At 40.2% G+C, this 23,897-nt stretch overlaps 1 protein-coding gene across 12 annotated transcripts in view; it reads right to left on the reverse strand.

Annotated features, from left to right (window-relative positions):
• The window catches only part of JARID2 (jumonji and AT-rich interaction domain containing 2), a 227,696-nt gene that overhangs the window by 29,781 nt on the left and 174,018 nt on the right, over nucleotides 1-23,897 (reverse strand). For all 12 annotated transcript variants that reach the window (XR_012672497.1, XM_075142767.1, XM_075142759.1 and 9 more), the window contains 3 exons: nucleotides 21,609-21,785; nucleotides 10,742-10,971; nucleotides 1,998-3,015 (listed from right to left, as the gene is read on the reverse strand). Coding sequence is in view for 11 of the 12 variants with exons in the window: in XM_075142759.1 (XP_074998860.1) it covers nucleotides 1,998-3,015; nucleotides 10,742-10,971; nucleotides 21,609-21,785 (1,425 nt within the window). In the remaining variant the exon portion in view is untranslated. The remainder of the gene's footprint in view (nucleotides 1-1,997; nucleotides 3,016-10,741; nucleotides 10,972-21,608; nucleotides 21,786-23,897) is intronic.

Here is a 23,897-nt window from a genome sequence, read left to right on the forward strand (position 1 = left end):
AAAAAAAAGGGGGGTGGTGGTGTTTAACCCCATTTATAAGCACCTATAGCAAAATGGCTTAAATAGGAGACATGCGCACGTTACGCAGAAATAGCGTCTGACTTTTTTTTTTTTTTTAATTGTCTTAATTTCACTAAGTTAGGAATATTTTTAAATTGCCTAGTGAGCAAGCTCATTTAAAAAAAAAATCTTAAATCTTCAGGTATGCATTTAATACCAAACGCTGGCAGTACGCAAGTTGTTGGCAAAACTCCCACTTACTTCAATGGAAATGTGATTTGGCCCTGAAAGGAGGGATATGTACGCATGTCTACTTAAATAAGTGTGCATTTATCACCACAGATTATTTTACTTCTTTCGTGCTGGAATCAACAGATTTCTCATCTTTGTATACTGATGATCTCTAGCTTCTCTTCTCCATTTTGTCTTTAATTTTAAACAGAAGATAGCTAGGAAATTAACTGCAGAAAGGATACATACGATGCAAATTTTGTAAGAGACCACTGTTTGCTCCGGTCATATGGCACCCAGCAGAATAGAATCCTTGCCTATTAATTAGGCTCTTAGGTGCTTAAATAATACAAATAATTAACAGTAATGCCATCTTAATGTCGAGTTAAGGTATTTCATTAAAAAGTTAACATTGTTCCAGGAGCGTTAATCGAGCTGTCTTGCACATTTTCTTCTCTCTCTTGCCAATGTAAATTTAATTCATTATTCTTCTCTATTAGCATACAACCATTGCATACATTAGGCATACAAAATGTTCACTTATTGCTGCTTGAGTGATTTTAATTTTCAGATTTCCTTGAACGTTTTTGCATGGCTATTGCAACAGAGCTCTAAACCTCGTTCCTCCTCCTTAAATTCTGTCATTTCTCTGTTGTGCCCTGCATCGGTTCACCAAAAAGTCTGCAATCTCTTTGTGTGCTTTTATGCATTTTCACTCACTTACCATATGTGATATAAAATAAAGTTTGAAAACGCGAGGGAAAAAAGTGTTGTGAACAGTTTAAACAGAAACGTGTGTCCTTTAACCCATCTAGCGTTGATAGCTGCCTCTGATCGGATAATGCCTCAAAGGCAAAACTCTAGCCTCAAGTTGCAACATGCAGGTCCTGTGAGCTCTGACTCAAAACACTTCAAAAACAAAGGGAAGGGCTAACAAAAATTAAAAACACAAGTTTGTTACTATGTCATGGCTGCAAAGGCAGTAGAGATGGAGGTGGCTCATTCAATAGTTCATTTGTATGCTGCTGTTGTCATGTTTTTACAAACTATTGTCACATTTTTGTCACGTGTCATATTTGACAGCAGACCATAAACCAAGAATTCTGTTAAATAAGTGATTCTCACTCAGGCATTAGCCCTGGCAGACACCTGCTGGGAGAAATAATGAAACCTCCATTTTGCAATCAACCACATTTTACTGCCTATTCTTGACACTTAATGGTTGTTAAATGTCAGCAGGTCACTGCAAATTTGTAATTTTAAGTGTCTGAGTACCCAAATAGAAGTCAGTTCCGAGATATTTTCTTTCCCCCTTGGTTAAATGCTTTTAAAGGAATGGGGAAAAAAATATATTTGTATTAAAGCTTGGCAGCATTGCAACCTGTTTGGAAAACATCTTTGGAAAGGTGCGAAAAATATTCTGAGGCAACATTTAAACCGAGGCTATGAATATCCATAGTCGTGCTACCTACAAAAATAAAAAGCAGGGAAAGGAGAAGATCCTGAAATCTGGAGACCAAGACCCCACATAGCATTTTTTTCCCTGGGTGAAATAAAGAGCTGGCAGGAGGAAAGTGGAAAGTCTCCCTGGAAAGCTCTCCGACAACCTACCTGCCTCGTGCTTGACCGATGGATAAAGAGAGAGATCCAGAGCTCTGCAGTGTTAATTGAACAGGGGTTCGGTTAAGCATAAAGGCAAACGGAGCATAAAGTTGTACGGACACTAACAAGCAGCGGCAAAAGGCCAATGAAACCACAGCCCTTACCTATGAGTGGGAGTTCGTCCATGGTAATGCCCTGAGATTTGAGGTGCTTCTTGATACAGGCCAGCCGCTGCACGTTGGGTCCCCAGCGCCTGCCTAGCTTGTGTATGTGCTGAATCTGTGTCACAAACCGCATTTCATCATTTAGCTTGCACTCAGGTCTCCAGTCTGGAGGCGGAATCACCCTGCACATCCCATACTTCTCTACCTGAGCTCGGACTGACTCAATGTATATCAGTGGGTCATGAAATTCCTTGGTGGAGGGCCTAAGGATGGGAATCTCCCCCAGCATCCCCCACCCAGACTTACTACTGCCCTTTTCGTGCTTTCCCATTGAGTCTTGTGGCTTGTGCAAGGACTCCGCTTGAGAGGTAGAACGATTTTCACAGGAGGCATTTTCAGTTTTGCCATGTGCTTGTTTCCCTGGCGTACTCTTTCCAGCAGTGGCTCTTTTCGGCCTATTTCTTTCCAAACTCTTCTCTGGCACTTCCTTTTTAAGGTGTCCATTCAGCAAAGGCTTTTCTACAGCTGCCTTTTTGCTGGCAGTTTCTGCCAAGTTGACAGCCCCTTTCATTCTCTTGGTGGGCGACTGTATTTTGTCTATGTGATTCGTCTCTTCCAGCCTCCTCTTCGAATTGCGCAGCCCCTCCCTTAACTGTCTCCCCACCTCCTTAGTGCATGTCTTTTGGTTCAACTTGCCATTGACTTTTACACCATTAACAGCGGTATTGTTAGACTTGGATGCTCCAAGGGATAGCACCTGTTTGCGGGTTTTTGCATTGCTACTTTCTATTTTCCCTGAGATTGTGTGGTTGACAGGTGAACTGGGTTTGTGGTGATTTAGTTTGGTTTCCTTGACCAGTTCTTTCTTGGCTTTGGTGTATGTGACAGTTCCCTTTGTCACTGTTGCAGTGTACTTCACAGTTTTGGACGGTGAAGGTCTGACTTCTCTCATCTTTTTGGCACTGGCTGCATTTGCACTCGGAGATGACATTCGAGTGATCCCATTGACTTTAGAAACCTGCGATGCCAGGAGTGTTGCAGGGGGAGCAGAAGGAAGGAAACAGAAAACAGAAAAGTAAATTAATAATGTTACCACTCAGCCACGGCGTCCCAGTCGCTGGACAACCATATTCTGCAGTCCTGACTCCTGGCCCCTTCATACAATCTTCATATAACAGTTTTCACCCAGGCAAGAGGAGCGACTGGGCATTTATAATAAACAAATAAAATAGAAGTATTTTTTTTTTAAAATGAACAAAGAAGTCCCCAGAAAGTCAATCTTGCTTTTGGAGGGTATGAAGCCTCTGTGTGAGGTCCCTTGCTTGCACTACCCCCCTTCATTGCCTAGCAGAAAGCCTGTTACGGTATCACAAAACACAGGTAGTCTGATTTACAAACTAATACTTTCATTATTTCCTTTTCTGGCCCTCAGACATTATCTCTCTCCCACCCAACTTCCCTTAAGCGCACACACAGTTTACTACTACTTAGCAGACAAACTAGCCAGCATATACTATCTACTCTAACTGGAATGGGCACGTTTTGCAAAAAACACACACTGAGATTCAAACCAACCACCTGTCTATACATACATACATACATATAAAAAGAGATATTGAACACATTATGCACCCAACAGATCAGGATGGCCATGAAGGATCCAGTCTGTCATACATATTAAATCTTGGGAGGCATCTTGTTGCTGAAGTCATTATTTGAAATAAAAATGAATACAGTAGTTCAATGCATTTTTTAAAAGTTTGTTATCTGGGCAGTTTTGCTGACATACATTTTATTACATCATATTCATCACTAATATGACACTGCAACTTCAAATTGCTGGATTCCACTGCTTTCTGTTAGACTATGAAACTAAAATTTATATTTTAACTATAAAATAGTGTTAAGCACTGAAAGCAACCCTCAGCTACGAAGGGAATTGTGACGGCTCAGCACTGCCAAAGCTAAGCCCCACTACTAAGAAAATGAATTTCAAGTTTAAAACACAAACAAATTTCAATATTTAAACAAGTTTAAACATTGTCTTCTCACCTCCTTAAACCACTGTGAATGCAGAAAAACATATCCAAAAATCAGGAACATATTGATAAAAGTGCTCAAAGTGAAAGCATACAGTACAATCACCCCTCCTCAGTGCTCAGGTGAGTAACACCATTCCTGCAACATTATAATACTTCCCTGTGGGATTTCAAAATACTTGCCAAATTAGTAAGCATGGCAGCTTCTCTCAAACAAATGCAAGAATTGTAGTCACTTCCAAAGTAGGGATAAAATGTTACAAAACAGGGATCAAATAGAGACTGAAAAGGTCATGCTATGGTCTTGTATTAAATGACTTGCGGATGAAGAACTGGAACCTGGGGATTCTGCATACACACACATGCGTACGTGTATACACACACTTACTGTGTGCATTTTCTCCTCTGTGCTCCAGAAGTTGGAGCAGGAGTAATGCCCTTCTAAAATCCATCCATATTCTTGTCCTTCCTGTGTTCCAAGGTAGAAACACTTAAGGGAAAATCCAGTTAACTGATGACGTGAGTTTTTACCTTGAGTTTTCCAAAGACGTATGAGGTATCATCTGGAAAGCAAACACTTGCTAACAGAAATGCATTTAGCAACTTCCCTTGAAATTTAGGCAGTACTCTGCCTTTGAAATGGAAGCCTGGGTTTGACTTTTACAGCGCTTTTTCATGCCACAAAACAGACATGGGTAGAGAGCTGCTGAGACCTTGCCTCCTGCCTGCAGCAGTCAGAACAAGAGTTGAACATCACTGGCTTTATAAATAGCCAGGAACATTGATTACAGATTTCATCTAGACTAATAGAGAAGAATTGATTGAGAACTGGGAGGGGAAGGTAATCTGGGTGACAGTGATCATGAAATGAGTTTTCAACTCTAAGATGTGACAACAGTTTTCAATTCTAAGAGAAAGGACAACAGACTTAAAAAAAACAAACAAACAAACCAAAACCCCCAAAAACCCCACAAACAAAAAAACCCAACAAAAACCAAAACAAACCAAACCTGAAAAAAACCAAACCAAAGCAATTCCCACTCAGAGGAAGGGCACAACGCACAGGTCATTATGCCTGTTCACAAGTTCTCTAATGACTGGAAAATTAGAAAAGAATCACAGTAAAAAGTGGAAACACAATTAGGTGACTAAGGGCAACTATATACGAACAGCAAACACATGCATGGGTAAAATCAGAAAGGCCAAGGAGCTAAAGAAACTTCAGTTAGTAAGGGACATAAAATGAAACAGAAAAAATTTTATAAATACCTTAAAAATATAATGACAACAAAGAACAGCAGACATCAACCGCCACACAAGGAAGAAAAACAAATGCAACAGTTTGGCTAAAGTGTTTGTGCTTCTTTTGCATTAGCCTTCACCAAAAGTACCACTGACTGAATACTTACCAGATACATAACATAACCAATTTCAGCAAAAGAGCTAGGAAGGCAACCCCAGCAAGCTAAAGTGTACCTAGATGACTTAGGTCACGGCTCCTGGAAATAAGTTGAGGGCAGGCAGAGTCTACCTAACTTTAAACCCTAGAATCATTCTGGAACAAATCATCAGACAGTTAATTTGTAAACACACAAACGATAATACGATAATGTTAAAAACAACAAAAAAAATAAAAACAAAACAAAAAAACCCCATCCATAGTTTTGCCAAAATAGCATCAAGCTAATTTAATCATCTTCTGACAGACACCTGGCTGAGCAGGTAAAGAAGCACCTCCGCTTCAGTAGGGCTCCAGTCACTGTCCCACATGATGTTCCATCAAACAAGCTCCTGACACATGTCCTAGATATAATTACTCTAAAGTGGCTTCACAAGGGATTAAATAAAGTCATCCTCAAGAGAAGTTATCGTTGTCATAGTTCACTGCCATTCTGGGGGGGCATTTCAGGTGACTTTCTTCAGGGACCTGTCTTGGCCTTGGTTCTACCATGTACTTCCGTCAGTAACTTGTATTATCGTAAAATTTGCCACTGACACACACCTGGAAGGGGCTGTAAGCACTCTGGAGACAAGGTCAAAATCAAAGCCAATCTTGAAGAACTTATTTCAGAGCATTTCTACAATAAGAGGAAGTACTATTTTTAGGAAGGACAAATCAAAGACGTGTAGGAGAGGAATAACATTTGGGGACCACAATGAGCTGCAAGACGCGACAGTAGTACAAAGCACGCAAATCACTTTCTGAGACCTACTATTAAGAATGACGAAAGCAAGGGACGGGAGCACAGGCTTTCCTATGCAGAGCTGGACCCAGCATTGGGCCCATACTGCAAGAAAAATTTAGACAGTGGAGCAAGTCCAAAAGAGCACAAAGTGCTCAGGTACTTGGAAAATATGATCTTTACTCAAAAGCCAAGGGAGCTGGGCTTACTTAGTCTGAAAGAGATGACTCTGGGACAACTCTGTAACAGTCTTCCAATGCATAAGGAGCTCCTCTGAAAAGAGACAGTAAATGCTCTTTCCATGTTCACTGGGAAAAACGGGAGAAAAAACACTTTAATTGTCTACAATGATGATCTGAGGCACAACTAGGAAAATTTTCTCATTGGTAGAAAAGGAGAATGCTAGAAGAAGCTGTCAATGGATGTTGTGGAGTCTCCTCTACGGGAGGTTTTCCAGAAGGTTTCAAAGAGGCCATAGCTGTATTACTGTGCTGTTAGGTACAGTCAAGACAACACCTCAGGGTGAGCAGTCAGGCTGTATGGAAGTACCTTGTCACTCCAGCCTTCCTATGAATTTTTTTTTTGAAGAAGTGACCAGAAGACTGAAGGGCCGTCCAGGGCACTCCTTCAGCAAGGGGTGATGACACAGGGCCTGAGAACAAAACGCAGTCATGGAGAAAGTGCTCATGGAGAAAGGCAAGATCCTCACAGCTCCTCCTCTTCAAAGGAAAACACGCCATCAGCACCATCAGCTTTAGGCCAGAATTAAAACTGCCAAGATACAAAACTCTGGAAAACTGAATTCATTAAGAAAACAGCAATTTATCACAATTCTTTAGAGTTGTTAGAATACCTCCACACAACGACAGCTTAGATCTCTCAGGGTCAAATCTTGAACTGAACAGGTACATAAGCTTCGGCTATCTAACCTCCAATCCTAGATTATAAGCACATTATTTTGAGTTTTTATTCAAACTTCGTGAAGTTATTCCAACAACGAACAGGTCTTGAAGTAGAGAACACTTGGCTTTGAGAATACCATAAGGAATTCACTTATTTCTTTCTGGTTGCTAATTAAGGAGACCCCACAAGGAAGAAACACTGCTGAAAACTTCCTCAGGACCATCATCTTTCTAGAGCAGACACAACACGATGGTTTTCAAATGCTTCTCCCTCTTCCCTCCCCAAATGCTCACAGGTATCTTGAGTGTTTTCAGAGAGGATAGCATCATGTTTAAGATACAGCAGTACTATATAGACCAGAACAGACCACGCTTCAAATGGGAATAGGCTGCAACAAACGTCTTCCAGATGGAAACAAGTGGAACAAAAAATGTGGTCATAGCCCACCATCAAAGCAACAGGTGGATACAGGATTTCACACTGACAAATGTGAAATTCTGGCTGGTCAGTCATCACCTACACATTCCTGGTCTGTACTTGTCTCTGAGGACCCATGAGACGATTGGAACCCAAAGAAACATGAAATTTTGGTAGGCATTTTCTTACCTTTCTACTGTTGATATGTCTCCCCCCAAACCAAACATACACACACAGAGTCAGCCTAAAAAATTGGCCACACTGCCAGGTGCGCAGGTTCACCAAATGGGGGTCTATGCCACAGCTCCATCCCGAGGCAGTGCTTACACTGAGCGCATAAGAAAGAAGTCAATTTAATTCAAATAGTAACGAAGTGATTGACATTAGCCTTACATGACTCAAAGTCTTGAGCTAAAGGTGAAACTAGGGATATGAATAATATTATCTTTGCTTTTCACCTATCTTCTCAGTTTTGCTGACAATATATTTGTCTTCAGATCACTCTTTTCTCCACTTTACTGAACACCTGCCTTGCAGTAAAAGACGGTATGATAGATTTTAAATTTTGTTGTCTTCTAAAAAGCAAATGGGACCAGCACATAGTCTTGCAGCGATTTGTTTGTTGGATTTGAACTGGCCTACATACACACCTCTGCATAGCATCTAGGATCCATCCTCCAGACACACACACACACACACACACGCCAACAAACAACTCGTTGGATAACAACCACAGTAATAACAGCAACATTAGCAATACCAACAACAGGTTTGGTCCCAAACAAATTCAAGTTATACAACTGATCTCAAATTCATTCATAAAAATACTTCTGTGTTGGTACGAGTTTTGCGGAGCTAAATTACCACATGAGGCCGAGAGAGGGCCCCATTGAACTACATTTCCTTTGCCCACAACCCCTTTGAAGTAGGGGATTTGGGAAGATAGCAAGGGAGGAAGAAAGAGAGAGAGGGAACACGTGACAAGTGCAAGTGCACACCAGAAAAGGAAAGAAAGAATGAGAGGAAAAAAGAAAATCTTGGGTAATTTCTAGTGTTCTGCCTTTATTTTCTGTAAGACTGAACAAAACAAAAACACACACATAAATAAACCATGTAAATGCACGTGAACAAGGAGCAAAAACATACTGGAAGGAGGAGGAACATGTGGCTGGCACCCGGGGAAAACAACTCTCCTTTTGGAAAATACTGAAAATGTCAACAAAGACTCAGGACAAGGGCAGGAAATTTAGCAATGTCACATAACTGGTAAGTCTAAGGTTTTGTACAAAGCTAAGTCTTTCTGTCAGGCAAAATGCATAATACACCTTTAATTAATTACAGCCACATTTTCACTAAAATTGGTACGAAAGTACTTATGGTACTGTGGGTTGCAGAAGAAATTTAAATGCCTAACCTTTTTAAATAAAAAAAAAAATCATCATCTCAACTTACAGCCTCCTTATTTTCTGAAGCTTGAGGACCACGCTCTGTGAGGTGTCTGTGTGGTGTGACTGTTGGTTGTACTGCATGGCTTTAGACTTTCTCTCTATTTTACGTAGCACAATTTAAAACATCTAATACTCTACAAAGCAACACCCACCTGGATCATGGACAAAATTCTTCTACACCTGAATTTTCCCTTCTCAGAACTACCTTCACAAGCGATGGCAGTTGACTTTCACAAGAATTTTAACCATTCATACTTTGATGATACAATTTTAAAGCATTTCACACAAGAGTTTGAGTGAGTTAAAATAATTAAGTATGAAGTGCATCCTTACATTTTGGGAAACTTGTTCAACATGAAGAGCTCATGGCAGAGCATGTCACAGCAAGGACCATAGGATGCTGGTATCACAAAAAAGAAAGCCGAAAGGATGCAAAAGAAGGCAGACAGTCAAGCTGATGACTAGATAAGCAAAAATTGATGTGGGAGAATAAAGAATGGGAGAATAAAGAATGGAAGTCTTACAACGGTACAGAGAAATATACTGTAGATAGTCTTCAGGATCTCAAATGTTATTTAGAAGGTAATACAAATCTAGTGGAGGCATTTCAGGAGAAGCTAAACATCACTGAAGCACAGGGCATGGAAGATTTCCTCAGCAAGAGAAACACTGTTTTACTTTTTGCCATTTTTAATTTCCAAGCCTATGACTGAGAGGTGCCATTTAAGGCCTTGACGGCCCTACAAGATGGCAATTCCAGCTCCACTGAAGTCCAGGCCAGCCTACTTCGAAGAAAAGCCTTTAGATGCCAGCAAATAAAGACTATCTCCAATTGGCCTGTTGAGAATTAACCACTGCAAAAAAAAAAAAAAAAAAAAGGCGCAAGTGCAGCAAGCTTTCTGTACTGCATTGCCCTAGCGCAGGTACCCTGCTAACCCAGCCCCAGACTGAATAAGGACATTGACCAGGGATTTTGAAAGTCTTTTATAAAAACTTATTAGACGGTTGCTGTTTTAGGAGCCCTTTGATCCAACCATCAAAAATATATAGAGACGCATCCTGCCCAAACGCCAGTCACAAGCACCGAACGATTGGTCTGCTAAACTTCCACACCCAAATCCAAGTCAGGCTGAGACAAACCTCTTTCTGGATTTTTTTGCTAGTTTTCAACAAGGTAACACAGAACTCTGAATTTCTGCCCACCTGGTATGTCCAGTGTGAAGGAGGCAATATCCCAGAGTACCTTCTTTATGCATCGGGCAAAACATTTTTCCCAGCCTCCGAGGTTTGTGTTGCCCACGTGCAATACAAGACACTGAGCGTAACATCAGCTTCTCTACAACGCCAGTAAGCCTCTAAAATAACCTGAGCAGACCAGCCGTACACAAAAGGAGTTCATTTTTCCACGTGCTGCCAGCCTTGGCACTGTCAGCAGAGAGGCCAACAAGAGTGCCAGTCAGAAAGGTTTAATAAATAGCAATGTGAACTTTACTCTTTCATATGTATACACTGGATAATATAAAGCCAGGGTTGTAAAGCATGCTTTATCATACTGACTTCCTATGTATGTACCACTTTTCTTTTTTCCTCCTTTCTCTCTTTCTCTCTCTTTCACTGAAAATTAACTCCCTGCTGTTTCCAGAGCACCCTTTTAAGGATTACCATGTTCCCTCTGTGCCAGGCAGCGGAAAACAGAGCTAGCACCTTAAAAATCTGCGTTTCCCATGTGTCCACAGTAGAGTACAACTCATTACCTGTTTCCTTAAGTCCTGAGCCGATCTATGAAGAGTGTGGTGGTTGTTAGCAGTGAGCCCTTTCGTAGAGGAGCCAGTGTTTGTAGTAGGATGGTGATTAGCAGCAGCCTGGTCTTTTCGGCTCTCAGCCTTATGTTCGCTGTTCCTCTCCTTCCCTGGTGTGGCCTCTTTGCTTTTGTGTTTCTGAGCAGGTTCTTTCTCCTTCGATGATTTGCTGGACCCATTGAAAACTGAGAAGAGAGAAAATCTGACTATTAAGGAAAAAAAAACAAAAACAAAAAACACAAAAACAAACCACACAGGACCAAACTCTTCATTCAAAACAACCCAACTTTCTCTGCTGTCATTGTTGGATATTTATTGAGCATCCTCTTATATCTAAAGTAAAATTAATACAGAAATAGAAGCACTATTTTGCATATTTCTTTATATGAACAGATTTACTGAAGTATTTCCTTTGCTTGTTAACACACATTATCTTCAATATCCAAATTAAAACATACAAGGTATATTACTGTTTTGATTGACCTAAATTTAGACTTATCAGTCTGATTTTTATTCATGACAGTTTTAATTAACTTTTTGCTGTTACAGTGAGGGAATTCTAAACATAACCCAAACAGAAAAAGGATTTATTTTTACATTAATGTAAAAGAAAGGAAACATTCCATGAAAAAGAATGTTTTGTCTTCATCAATATCCAAACTGCTGAACCAAACTGACAGCAGTTTGCCTATAGCGGACAAGCTACAAATAGGAAAAGGTACGTCTGCAAAGAAAGGAAAATACTAAAACCGTTTTGGAACATGTCATATAAAGTAATGGTGGGACCTATGCTGAGCACCCTAGCCTTCTGCTGAAGTGATGGGATAAGAAAGCACAGAACACAAACCGTATTTTTTTGTACAGTAAATATTATGCAAACATATACAAGTCTATCTCAGCAAGTTTTGTTCCTGTTCCTCTGCTTAATTTATTTAAGAATAGTCACTGCTCTTTTGTTGTCAGGGAACATGAAAAGCTGAGGTTAAAAAAAACCATGTCACATTTCTCTTTCTGTTCGTTTGTTTGTTAATCAAAAACATGGTGAATTTATGTTAGTGCTGCTCCCTCTTCAGTGAAGCACTTGACAGAGGTCTGTGAAGCTTGTGATCCAACACCCACAAGGGCAAGTGCTCTCCTGCCTTCTCTACTAATCTACTCTTGGTTTTTACCCCTGCCTTTTTTGCCATGGTTTAGGAAGGGATGTAAATAAGAAAATTCATAAATACTTAATAGCACAAGTATCTAAAAATCGTATTCATTACACACAACACACACCATCTGTTTGGGAATATTAACTAAATAAATTAAGTTATTGTCTTCTTGTGAAATGAAAGCCGCCTTTTGTCACTGAACATGATATACCTACGATACATACCTTTTTATCTAAATTGTGAGGCTTAGATGCCTCTACAGATGTCCTGTAGTATTTACGGTAGAAGTAGCAGTAATAGTAATGATAATAAACAACCAATAACCCTGCTGGACAGAAGAGGGGCATCTAAGCTGCTTTTGAGTAGACACCCACCTCCAAACCTTCCCAACCAGCTATCTACCTTCCCACCACACCTCCAAAAGCCAAAACTCCAGCAAGCTATTGACGAATTTGTTATTCAGGTCACTTCTCATATTCAGTCGGTCGTAAGCGTTGAAGCAGATTATGTAAAAAATAAAAAATTGCAATTGCTTTTCCTCCTCTCTTCCTTCCCTCTTGCATAAATTGAGTAAGAAGAAGAGAGAAAAGCCGCCAGCAGCGAAGTCACCGCAAATTCCCCCGTGGCTCTGTCACTCCTGAGCTCAGGAGCAACTGGCGCTGCCCCAGCCAGTCAAGGATTTCTCAGTGATTTCAGTGAAAGTCGCGTAACCTCCGTGTCTCATTTCCAGTGATGGAACTGATAATAATTGCCAACCCCTCTCGAGGAGTTCACGACAATACATTTATCCTCCTTTGTAAGGAGTTCTCACATCAGATGGAAGGCGCTACAGACACACGAAGCATGACTATTTATTTTTAATAAGACATGGCACAAACAACCGATGGCAGCTTTGTTAATATGTATTTCATCACTGCGAGTGATATTCTCCTTCGGAGGGAACAAATTGTGTATACTGATCTGCTCATACAGAAATGTTAAGTCAGAGAGATTAGCTTTCTGTATTTAGTTGCCACTTCATAAACTGAAAATTACTAAAAGAGAAAACACAGCCAAAAAGCCAAATTGTGCACTTTTATGGTTCACCAAAAAAATCCCTAGCGAACATGAGACAAGGTATATTTTATATGCAACAGCTCATTAATTTTAAGTGTCGTGGGAACCCTGCCAGTTTTACCCTCTGAGTAATTATCTTTTGTCTTAATTTGTAAGATTCTTGAAAGGGGGAAGAGAGAAATGGGAGAGAAAAAATGTTCAGTCTCACAGGAAAAGCTTAAAAAGCTTAAAGCCTGAAAACACAATAAAAAGGGAGAGACGTAGATGCAAAACAGTCCTAGTCAAGCTGTCTCTAGTTAAACAGTAGATGGTATCAGTTTCTATAAAAATCAGTGTTTTGTTTCTTCCAACACCTAGAATATTGTTATATCCAGCTAGATAGGTATAAAAGCCTTCCTGCAATAATAAGTTCTGCAAAATTCACAAACATATTATGTGAACAAGTATCAAAACGTTAACTTGATTAATTACAAAACACTACCACAAGCCAAGCATTCAAGGGGAAAAAGAAAATCCCCTGGACTATGATTTTGCTCTCATCTGAGTAAAAATGTAGAAGCCAGTTATTTAGACTTACAGAGTACAATACAGGATTAAACTCTGGCCCTAACAGCTAGTAAGACAGTTCAGTGAAAAGATGAAATCACCAGGAAAGATTAAAAAGCCCCCCCAAGAAATCTCATTGTTAAAGAATAACTGATAATAAGACAGAAACACCCACTTCTCAAAGGAAAGAAAAACAATAAACCCCCCCCCAAACCAAAACTCTGCATTAAATATTACTGAGACCAAATCTGATTTAACAATAAAATTATTACTAATTCTTTTGTGTCTTCTTATGCAGCAAATTGCATTCTCCTTCACGTCTGCCAGCTCTTCAGAGGCATTCAGAGAAGCAGAAAAGTGTACCTTATGCTTTATTAAGCCCAGATATAGGTGTGTCCCAGCTACAATCTCCCATCCTAGAGATAACTCTGATACATGCAATATCCAATGTTCTGCTCCCAGTTATTTTTTTTTACTTGTGAAGTAGTCAATAAAGGTTTCATCCTTGAAGCAATAATTTCATTAAAAAACAGAAAGACAGAAAAAAAAGCCCAACCAACACGAGTGGTGAAATTCACATTATTAAAGCAGAAATCTTTTGTAGTCTTGAATTATGATTATTTTATGTTACCTTAACCAGCTCTATATTTCCAGAATAGCTTTTAGTTGAAGGTAAGAGCACTACTAACAAATAATTAAAAGTGCAAGTGAAGTTCAGACACTTCAAATAGAATAAATGGATATCCTTTTATCCATATCTATCTATCCGAATGCTCATTCTCAAAATGCCATGTCCTCCAAAGCAATTATTATTATTATTAAGCTGAAACAATAAGAGTCCCAGAGTGAAATACTTGCAGGTCTCTTGGTTAGCAGTGATGATCAAACGCAAAGAAACTGAACCACTACATTCAAAACTCACAAGCACTGGGGGTTTTTAAACCACTGATATAATTTATGGCAGCAGAGCAAAACCTTATGGCAGGCGTGATCCCTACAGATGCATCACAGCACGCTCTGCATCGGGGGAACTGGACCCTGGGCACCAATATTCACCCAGGATCCCATGCAGGGACTTTGGGGTATCTCGTTTGAAACTGTGATAAAGAATCCCTATGCAAAGCAATACAAACTGTGCAAATTGTGTGTGTACTAGGTGCAGCTATAATAATGGCTAAAAAAATTTTTGATCAAGTAAAGCCACAGATGTGCTCAATTACTACAGATTAACTAAGCATTTACTACAGGAATTGACACTGTAGTGAGCTATAAACATTTATTTTTTCAGCAATTTTCTGAAGTATTCCTACAAATTAATTTGCACGCAAATATTTTATAGGATACATCCAACCAGCCATTCGGAAGCCAATTTATAATACGTTCAATAATCAGGCTTTCACTGTGTAAGCAGCAGAATTACTGGACTGGGTTCAGCCAACGGCTGACTCCATGGGCAAAGCTTTCTCTCCCAAGCCCTCCTGGAGATTATTCCTGCACCAGATATGCTTTATACTTGAGATAACGGGGGAGTCCGTTGCAGGGACAGCGAGTACTGATGTATGAACCCTTTTGCTTTATGCCAGTGTCTGGAAGAAAGGCATGGACCATACATGTGCACATATGCCACATGTTGCAGAGCTCCTGCCGCGTAAAGCAAGTGATCGTGCATTCATAAAACTATCCAAAACAAAGAGGGAAGATAAGAGTGAAAGGGAGAAGTTTTGTTTTTAGAAGGAGAAAAGGGAGCCTTGCCAATATTGTGAACCCGAGCCAGCTATTCCAATGCAAACCTCATGTTGTTACATAGATCATGTTTGGGAAGAGATGTAATATTAATCAACTTTCTGGCATTAAGTATCCGTTACTGTACAAAAACATTCTTGCTCTGGCTTTAATTCAGTTTTAAGTCACTGTGAAAACATTTATGTGGCTCTCAAACTGCCTTAAAGGACCCAGGCAATAATTCTTTTCCCCTCCCGGAGGAACTAAAACAATGATCTACTTCCATAAAACAGAGTATTTTAATACTGCCGATTGTTTTCCTTAAGTGTTGGGTATGTTCAGACTTCTATAAACCATTTCCAGAGACAGAAGCTGTCTTCTGGAGATGATCTACCCAACATGATCTACCTACTCAGGGTCAGCAGCAAAGGTGTACTTCAGGAGAAAAGGACACCAAAACATCGTATGAAAACGTGCGGTACCGCTTTCCGCACTTCTCCAGTCCTAACCCAACGCTATGCAATTTGTCACTGTACAACTCCGCAACAAAATTTCCATAGCTGCATGCTAAAAGAAGTCAAACAGGAGAACCGTAGCAGATAACACTGAATTTCTTTTTGACACTATCAATAACACAGCTCAAAACCCTACGCGCACAGGAATATATTGGGCCATTGAGAGGAGCATTATTGGTATGAGACACCACGCCACCGTTTGCAAAAATTCAATACCAAGTGTCTCGTCTTAGCACAAATTCATTACTCTCACCTAACCATTACGACATAAACAACATCAAAAGGGTCACTCACTAAGCAGCGAGTCCATACAAGAAGTGTCTATCTGTTATCACAAGTCTCTCATCAGGATAACAATTCAATTTTTTTGAGCAACTTCCAGCTCCCCTATTCTTCTCCACAGGTCATACATCTAGCTACTGAAAATCCACAAATCCCCAAATGTGTTGTGCCTAATTTGCATATTTAAATATGCAAATTACTGCAAAACTGGTAATTTTCATGTTACATATTTTTGCAGAAAAATTAAATGTGCAAAAATGTTTATTGCAACAATTACTGGTTCCATGGTATTTCAACAAAAGGCTGTAAATCATCAAAATAATTGCCTACCCATTAACCATTGTAGCACTCTGCCTGAAATTTTCTCATTCTGCATTTTAGCTGGATGCAGAAAATATTTTTCTTCTAAATGTTTACCTCTTCAGGATTAATTTCACTGAAAAAGATGCATGAGCCTGAGACTCTGTCTTATGCACCCACCCACAAATATCAAATTTAGTTAAAACCAAAACTAAATAAGGAATTGCAATCACAAATTAGAATTTTCTCACAACACTCTCAAACGGTAATGTATGTAAAAGATATGCCATTTAAGCCCAAGATGTACAAAACACTGCATTGAACTATATCCTGAAATAAGGGGGAAAAAAAAAATCTACAATCTTTTCCTGCATCATCTTTGTTACTACACATGTAAGGAAATTACTCCACTAAATTATCCATTGCAAATTGAGAAGCGAAACATTCTTTTGTATTTCTGGTAAGCGAGAAAGACAGCACTAAAGCAGAGTATAATATTTCTAGCAATGCCTGCTTACTACGCACTACTGCCAGATCTGTTTTGAAATTTGAGCCCCAAGAAAAAAGGCGTCTACACAATTTTCTCCCCTGCTCATTTCAGGCACAAGGCAGAGCAGTTTTTATCTGACCATGTTAACAAAACACAGCCCGGATGAGTAACCGTTTCTGACCCAGTCGGTTTTCTGACACACTGGAGCTGGTTTACTCCAGCTAAGGAAACAAGACTCTCCTTCATGAAGAAGTCTGGTTACAAATAATGATGGCCAACTCCGTTTCCCCAAATGTAAATTAGAACTTAATTGTCTGTCTCAGGCGTCCGAAGACAAACATGACATTCCCAGGAATGCTGGCCCATACGTGCACTTCTCTCCACCTTTGAACTGCTGTGCTGGTGTGAGAGATACCTAATCCTGCAATCATCCATCTTGAGGAAATTAGCCAACCATTATCAGAGGAACTGTAGCCTGCTGTGTGCAATTTCAAAGTTGTCTATGCAACTGTATCTGTGTATGCTGCTCCTCCTGAGGCCCTTTTCCAGTCCACAAGCCCTTTCAAGTAGAGTAATGCCTATCCCCTGTTGCTCTTGTGATGGGACTGATAACCCAACAACTCCCTAACTGCACAGCTCCCAATACCAGCCTGCCTTACAAAACACTTGGCACCTGCAAACATTTTCCTTCACGAGCCTGCAGAGAAAACCTTCCATGGTGCCACAGAATGAAATCAAAGTAGGATTTATTTAGTTGTAAGGAATTCAAAGAATTAGTTTTAAAGAAACAGAGACCTAAGCCTACCCTCTTACCTACAACTTGGAATTTCCTCCGAGCAGTGGGGAGATGTAATTTAGACTTGGTACCTCCCTGTCCCCCAGGGAAGCGGAGTACAGCTTGCTTGCAGAGAACCTGCTTTCCCTGCACGTCAGCTCGCAGCAGCTGATGACTGACGCCCTCCTCCCTTTGCATAAGGTCAATTTTCTAATAGATCAATGTCTCTCCATCTCCTCTGTGTTGGCAAGATGCCCTGTCATCCAGGCTGTGGTTGAGAAGTTTCTCCCCACACCTGGAAGCTACACTGAAGAAAAAACACATTGTTTAAGCTAATGCTGCTGCCTGCTTCTTCCACAGAATTCCTTGTGTTCAAAGCCGTGTAATAGTCTCAGATAGACTGATGGTCATTTGAGATGCGTACAAAATGCAAGCTGGAAAATAAGTATATCCATCTGAGCAGCACACAGGCATCCCGTGGCTGGGTGTTCTGGATCTAAACACTGAGAATTACGGGGTTCCTACACCCACTCAAAAGGGTCAGTAACAGGGCTGCAATTACAACACAGTCTTCTGAACCTCTGCTCTACCTGCTGCAACATGCAGCACCATATCATCCCTAATTTTCCATACATTAATTTTGAAATTCACCACAAACTTGCTTGGAAGGTCTGAAGTTAAAAGGGAGCCACGTGCTTTAAAAAGATTAAATCCTTGACTGAAACAGCAAGAGGGATTTCTCTATTCCAACTAAATGTTCATATGGTTTCTTAGCTGGGGAAATAGCCTTTTGAAGTCAGTAGCTATATGGAGACCAAGTGATTCAGTTGATTAGTTTCTGGCCTTTCACTGTTTTAACCCCACTATAAATCCTAACTCAATTAACATCATTCTGATTAGGACCAAAATTCCACATCAAGTTTTAGAAAGCTTCTAAAATCTCCCCCTCCTCAAAAGACATATATAATTAAAAGCACAAACCTCTGCCAATTTTATTGGCGAATTTGTCAGAAAAGTCATCAATGGTATTTTGCAGAAGAGGCAAGACTAGATGACCTCCTGGGGTCTTCTCTGACCTGAATTAATCTATGACATGTACTGTGAGATCGTACCTTAATCCATAAGCAAGAATCACTCACACGTTTTACTCTACATTACAGGAGAACAGTTCTCTTGCAAACAAAAACTGAAAGTCTTTAGACAGTATTTTCTCTTAGTGAGAATTGTTCATTGTAAGTTTAAGCATGCTGAAAAAGACAATAATGGGAGGAGTTAGATGCAGAACATCCCAGACGACATGAGAGATACCTACCCAGAACTTATACTAGTTTCTAACCAAGGCACAAAGCAACACCAATGACACCCAAGCCTTTATCTGCTGCTAACTCATCTTAACATATGTCAGACCCGGCCTATCCAGCTGAAGTTTGGCAACGACATGAAACCAATTTTTAAGAGCACGGCTCTACCATTTTCGCTTGTGGCAACCAGAGCAGTATCTTAGAAAACGGTTTAACCGCAAGACTATCACTGCTGCACTGAGATATTGCACAAAGGAAGGACTTGCACATTGCTACATATCCCTCTTCCACACTCCCGTGAATGTGGGGGATAAACACTTCTTCCGCCAAACATTTTACTTTGCTCTTTAACAGCAGCACATCAGAAGTACTAAGAAAGGAGGATGAAAAGGCACAGGTAACAATCTGATGCTTTAAATATATCTATGTAAGCAGTAAGGTTGGAACGCGACAAGTTAGTTGAGCTAATTACTTCAATTCGTGCAGCAAGCTATGCCACGTGTTATACATGCTTCATATTCATACTTGGGCATTTTTGATTGAGTTAGCTGTCCAAAAGGTGGCCCAACAGGCTAGGTTATAACAAATAGTTTGGTGTGCAACAGTAATAGCCCATATTGGCATCAGAAGAGGATATTGACAAATGACTTCGCCCAGAAAAGTTGTTCTGGCCCCCATTTAGTAGAAAGCAATGATTTGACACTGTCTAATGACATTAATCAAGCTCTGAACCTTTGTTGTTGTATGTCATAGCAAATGCTTAACATTTTCAGGTCCAAAGTGCTTGACTCCACATTGTATATTAAAAACAAAAGACTTTAATTCATTAAAAATAGACTCTCACGCTAGATTAAGTTCATTTGCTGCACCCGTCCCTGGCCTGCCTTTGTGTGTGGTCTCATTTAAAACAGACACACATGAACCAGAACCTACTTTATTCACAGGAAACAAAAATACTGTTGGCTGTCAACCAAAATAACAGACACTGAAAAATGGGAATACCCCTGGGTAAGGAAATTTTAATTAAAAAAAAAAAAAAATTACAATTATGAAGAAGAAGAAGAAGCTGCCTTCTCTGGGAATTCCTGTTTCATCACCTTTGTCAAAACATCTCACATTGTCTCCTATGTATTTTATAAAGGTCTTTTGCAGATCTATTAAAGCAGCAACTTCATTTATCCTCACTCTGATCTATATTGATAAAGATTATGAAGCCATTAGATGGTTCATTAAGTTTGCCTTTATTTACCCCCAATTAAGATTTCAGGTGTCTCTGGTTTTGAGCTAATTTCAAAGTGGCTGCCATCTGGGACATTCTCAAGGAACACCATCGGCTCCTTTTGTAATGGTATATCACATTTAAAATTCTAAGGCAGCAGTTCAGTAACGTGCAATCTCATTTTCCATATGTAGAGTTTTGTGCCTGTTATTTTGGGGGGGTTTATTTAGAAATCAATCCAAAGTGCCAAGTTTTGATCCATGGCTTTTACAGTATTAAAGCTCCTGCTCACAGCTAACAGTTGAAATGCTATTAGGCATAACGTCCCCTTGTGCTTCTCCACAAATGGTTCACAAAAAGAGAGTTTCTGAGCTTGGGTGTGCAATAAAAAACAGATGCAGGTGTAGTAATGAAAAATAATTTTGGTATATGTAACAAGGGCATCCTTTATAGAAAACTCCCCTTTTGAAAAGCAGAGGTAAGGACCAGCACAGTGAAGTAATTGGGATCTATTAATCTCTTCTTCAGAGCAGAAAGTAGCACGAAAGAACAAAAAAAAAAGCAGGCACGGGTCACAACCATCTCTCAAAAAGTGCACTATAGAGAGACCTTCCTCTCAGTCCTCCTACTAAGAGGAGGAGAGCTGAATGGGCAGCCACCAGAAGGAATGATTCTCATGGTAAACTAATACCAAGGAAGGGAACAGAGAGCACAGGCTCCATTTTGAAATTATGTCAGGCAGAGAGGGCACAGAGTTGTTACGATACAAGAGCTCTCGCTGGAGAGAGAACCACATCACACAGGACACTGGCAGTGGAGCATCATAGCAGGCTCAGAAAATTTTCAGCGTGGCTTCTAGGTCTTCCATTTTATACTAGGTGATGTTGCAACATGGATTCATTTATCAAAATATAGCATGAGAACATCGTGACAGAAATACTGTGTAATGAATCCAGCTTTTGTTGATTTGCAAAGAAATAACTGACTTGAAAAAGCTTCTTCCATAAAATCTTTCAATCAACAACATGAATGCAGTATCTTAACCTACTGCAATTGTGGTATCAATATTGCACGTGAGAAATTGTGTGCCCCTGTCACACATTTTGCTAACACTTATGAATGCTTATACTTAACTCTGATAAAATAAAATCATTCTAGATTAAACACCAGTCTCAAAAAAGCCAGAGAGAGAGTGACTGTGTGTGTCTATACATATGTGTGTGTACGTGTGTGTACGTGTGTGTATAATTCTAGCCCTGCAGTTATAGTTCTGCCACAGACGGAGTTCAGATTGTTAGGAGAAACAGGTTAAAGCAGAAGATGCTAACTCTACATCTCACTCCATTTTCCCATTATAGCCTGTATCTTTTTTCACTCAGATCCAGAAGGATGGACAAGGATTAAGTACATTCAGCTCATAAATTTCTCTACTAAGCAGTGCAAAACAGCGCTATTTAGGACCTACCTTGCCCATTTGGTACATGTTTATGCGTTTTTCCTTTTCTGGGCGTTGACTGGCATGATGATGAAGCATTGTTTGTGGCTGTTTTTGTGTCCTCTGTCTCCTCCTCCTCCTCCTCTTCATCCTCGTCATCCTGAGAGCTTCCAAAATATACCATGTTGCTGGGCAGGGCTGGAGAACCTGATCATTATAAAGAAATGGCTCATTAGGATCACTACATTCACTTACTGCACTAAACGTATTGATCATAACCTACTTTAGCATTATGCATAGCAAGGGAAGAGGGCGACTCAGAGATGGAAGGCCACACTAGTGCATGACTAACTGGAGGTTTTTTATTTATTAATTTTTACCAACAGGATACATATGTGCTTGAAAAGCAGGGTTCCCCCCCCCCCCGGCACATTCTATTCATACTTTAGACAATCAAACAGTCTTGCTATAAGCCCTAATTAATAGCTTTGTGTATTCAGAAAAGGACTAATGCATATGCTTAATTTCAAACGCGTGCTTAAGAGCCTTACTGAAGTCTTAACATACAAACGAGAAGCTTACAGCTTTTCTAAACAGAAGAAGAAAGAGCATTTACAAACCAATCTGCACCCTGGTAATATTTTTATGTTTTTATTACAATAAAATATTAGTATTTAAACTTCACAATGCTTTACGGACCTCTACAGTATTGTACACAATGTTTTGCAGTATTCTAGTTCAGTTTTAAACAAAGAGAAAAACCTAGATACTTAAATTTTCCTAGCAGTCCTTGGCAAAGGAGAGAAAAAAGCAAAGATCTCCCAATTCCCTGTGTGCTTCTCTTGAGGATGTTGCTTCTCATCTCTTGCTTACTTCCCGTGATGCTAACCTGCCTTGTTTGCACAAGGGTAAGATACAACATGCAATTCAGTGAGAGAGAAGTGAGAATTCAAAAAGCTTCACAACAGTACATTTAAAGGTAACTCTTGCACAGAATTTCTTTTACGCGTGTCATGCAACAGTGTATAGGTTTCCCGGCACTGCATCAGGACACATGACATGACTGTAGCAATCTTATAACTATTTTTAAATGTACAAATACTGCTGACAGCTAACGGACACTCTCCCTTATGCCCAATATTAGTTTCTACTTTGAAATGAGTCTTCTGTCTATCCCCTGGAGGGACAGGTGCCCTAGCAGCCTTCTACTTATTCACAAAAAGGTTTTTTTTTTAAAGAAAGGGAAAAAATAGAAAGGCAATAGGAGTGGAGAATGGGGACTCATCGCTTCAATTATTTTCCTGTAGCTAAATAAAATAAAGGACAAAGAGAGCTGGGCTACAGACCAACAACACAAGATAGCGGCTATTTGGCCGATGCTTCCTTAGGAAACACTTCTGGCTTCAAGATCTTCAGAACAGCAATTCTGTGTTTTGTTTGGTTTTGAGCTGTTGGTGTTGCCATTGCCAACAACTAACTAAAGCTTATTTTTGGGTTGCGTATTTTCTGCTCCCACCAGTACAAAATACTCTTAACTACAAAAATTACATTTTAATGAATGGAAACCTAAATATGACACAAAAACCGGGATAGGCTGTTTCTGCAATGAACCATCCTTTCTTAAGTGTTTTGGTTGGGATGGAGCTAATTTTCTTCACAGTAGCTAGTATGGGGCTATGTTTTGGATTTGGGCTGGAAACAGTGTTGATAACACAGGGATGTTTTAGCTACTGCTAAGCAGTGCTTGCACAGCGTCAAGGCTTTTTTTTTTTCCTGTTTCTTACATCACCCCACCAGCGAGCAGGTTGGGGGTGCACAAGAAGTTGGGAGGGGACACAGCCGGGACAGCTGACCCCAGCTGACCAAAGGGATATCCCAGACCATATGACATTGCGCTCAGCAATAAAAGCTGGGGGAAGAAGGAGGAAGGGGGGGCTTTCAGAGTTATAGCATTTGTATTCCCAAGTAACCGTTACACGTGATCAAGCCCTGCTTTCCTTGGAGATGGCTGAACATCTGCCTGCCGATGGGAAGTAGCGAATGAATTCCTTCTTTTGCTTTGCTTGCACTCACAACTTTTGCATTACCTATTAAACTGTCTTTATCTCAACCCATGAGTTTTTGCACTTTTACCCTTCCAGTTCTCTTCCCCATCCCACTGGGGGGTGGAGAGGGCGAGCGAGTGAGCAGCTGTGTGCCCCCACCTGTAAAGACCTTTGCTCTTGGCCTCTACAATGGCCCCTTTGGGACTGTGGCTGCCTTGGGAAGAAGCAGAGAGAAACTCCCCACCGGCACCCGGTGCTGTGGATCGGTGGCAGC

Source organism: Calonectris borealis, chromosome 2, assembly GCF_964195595.1.
Source record: "Calonectris borealis chromosome 2, bCalBor7.hap1.2, whole genome shotgun sequence".
Lineage (NCBI taxonomy): Eukaryota > Metazoa > Chordata > Aves > Procellariiformes > Procellariidae > Calonectris > Calonectris borealis.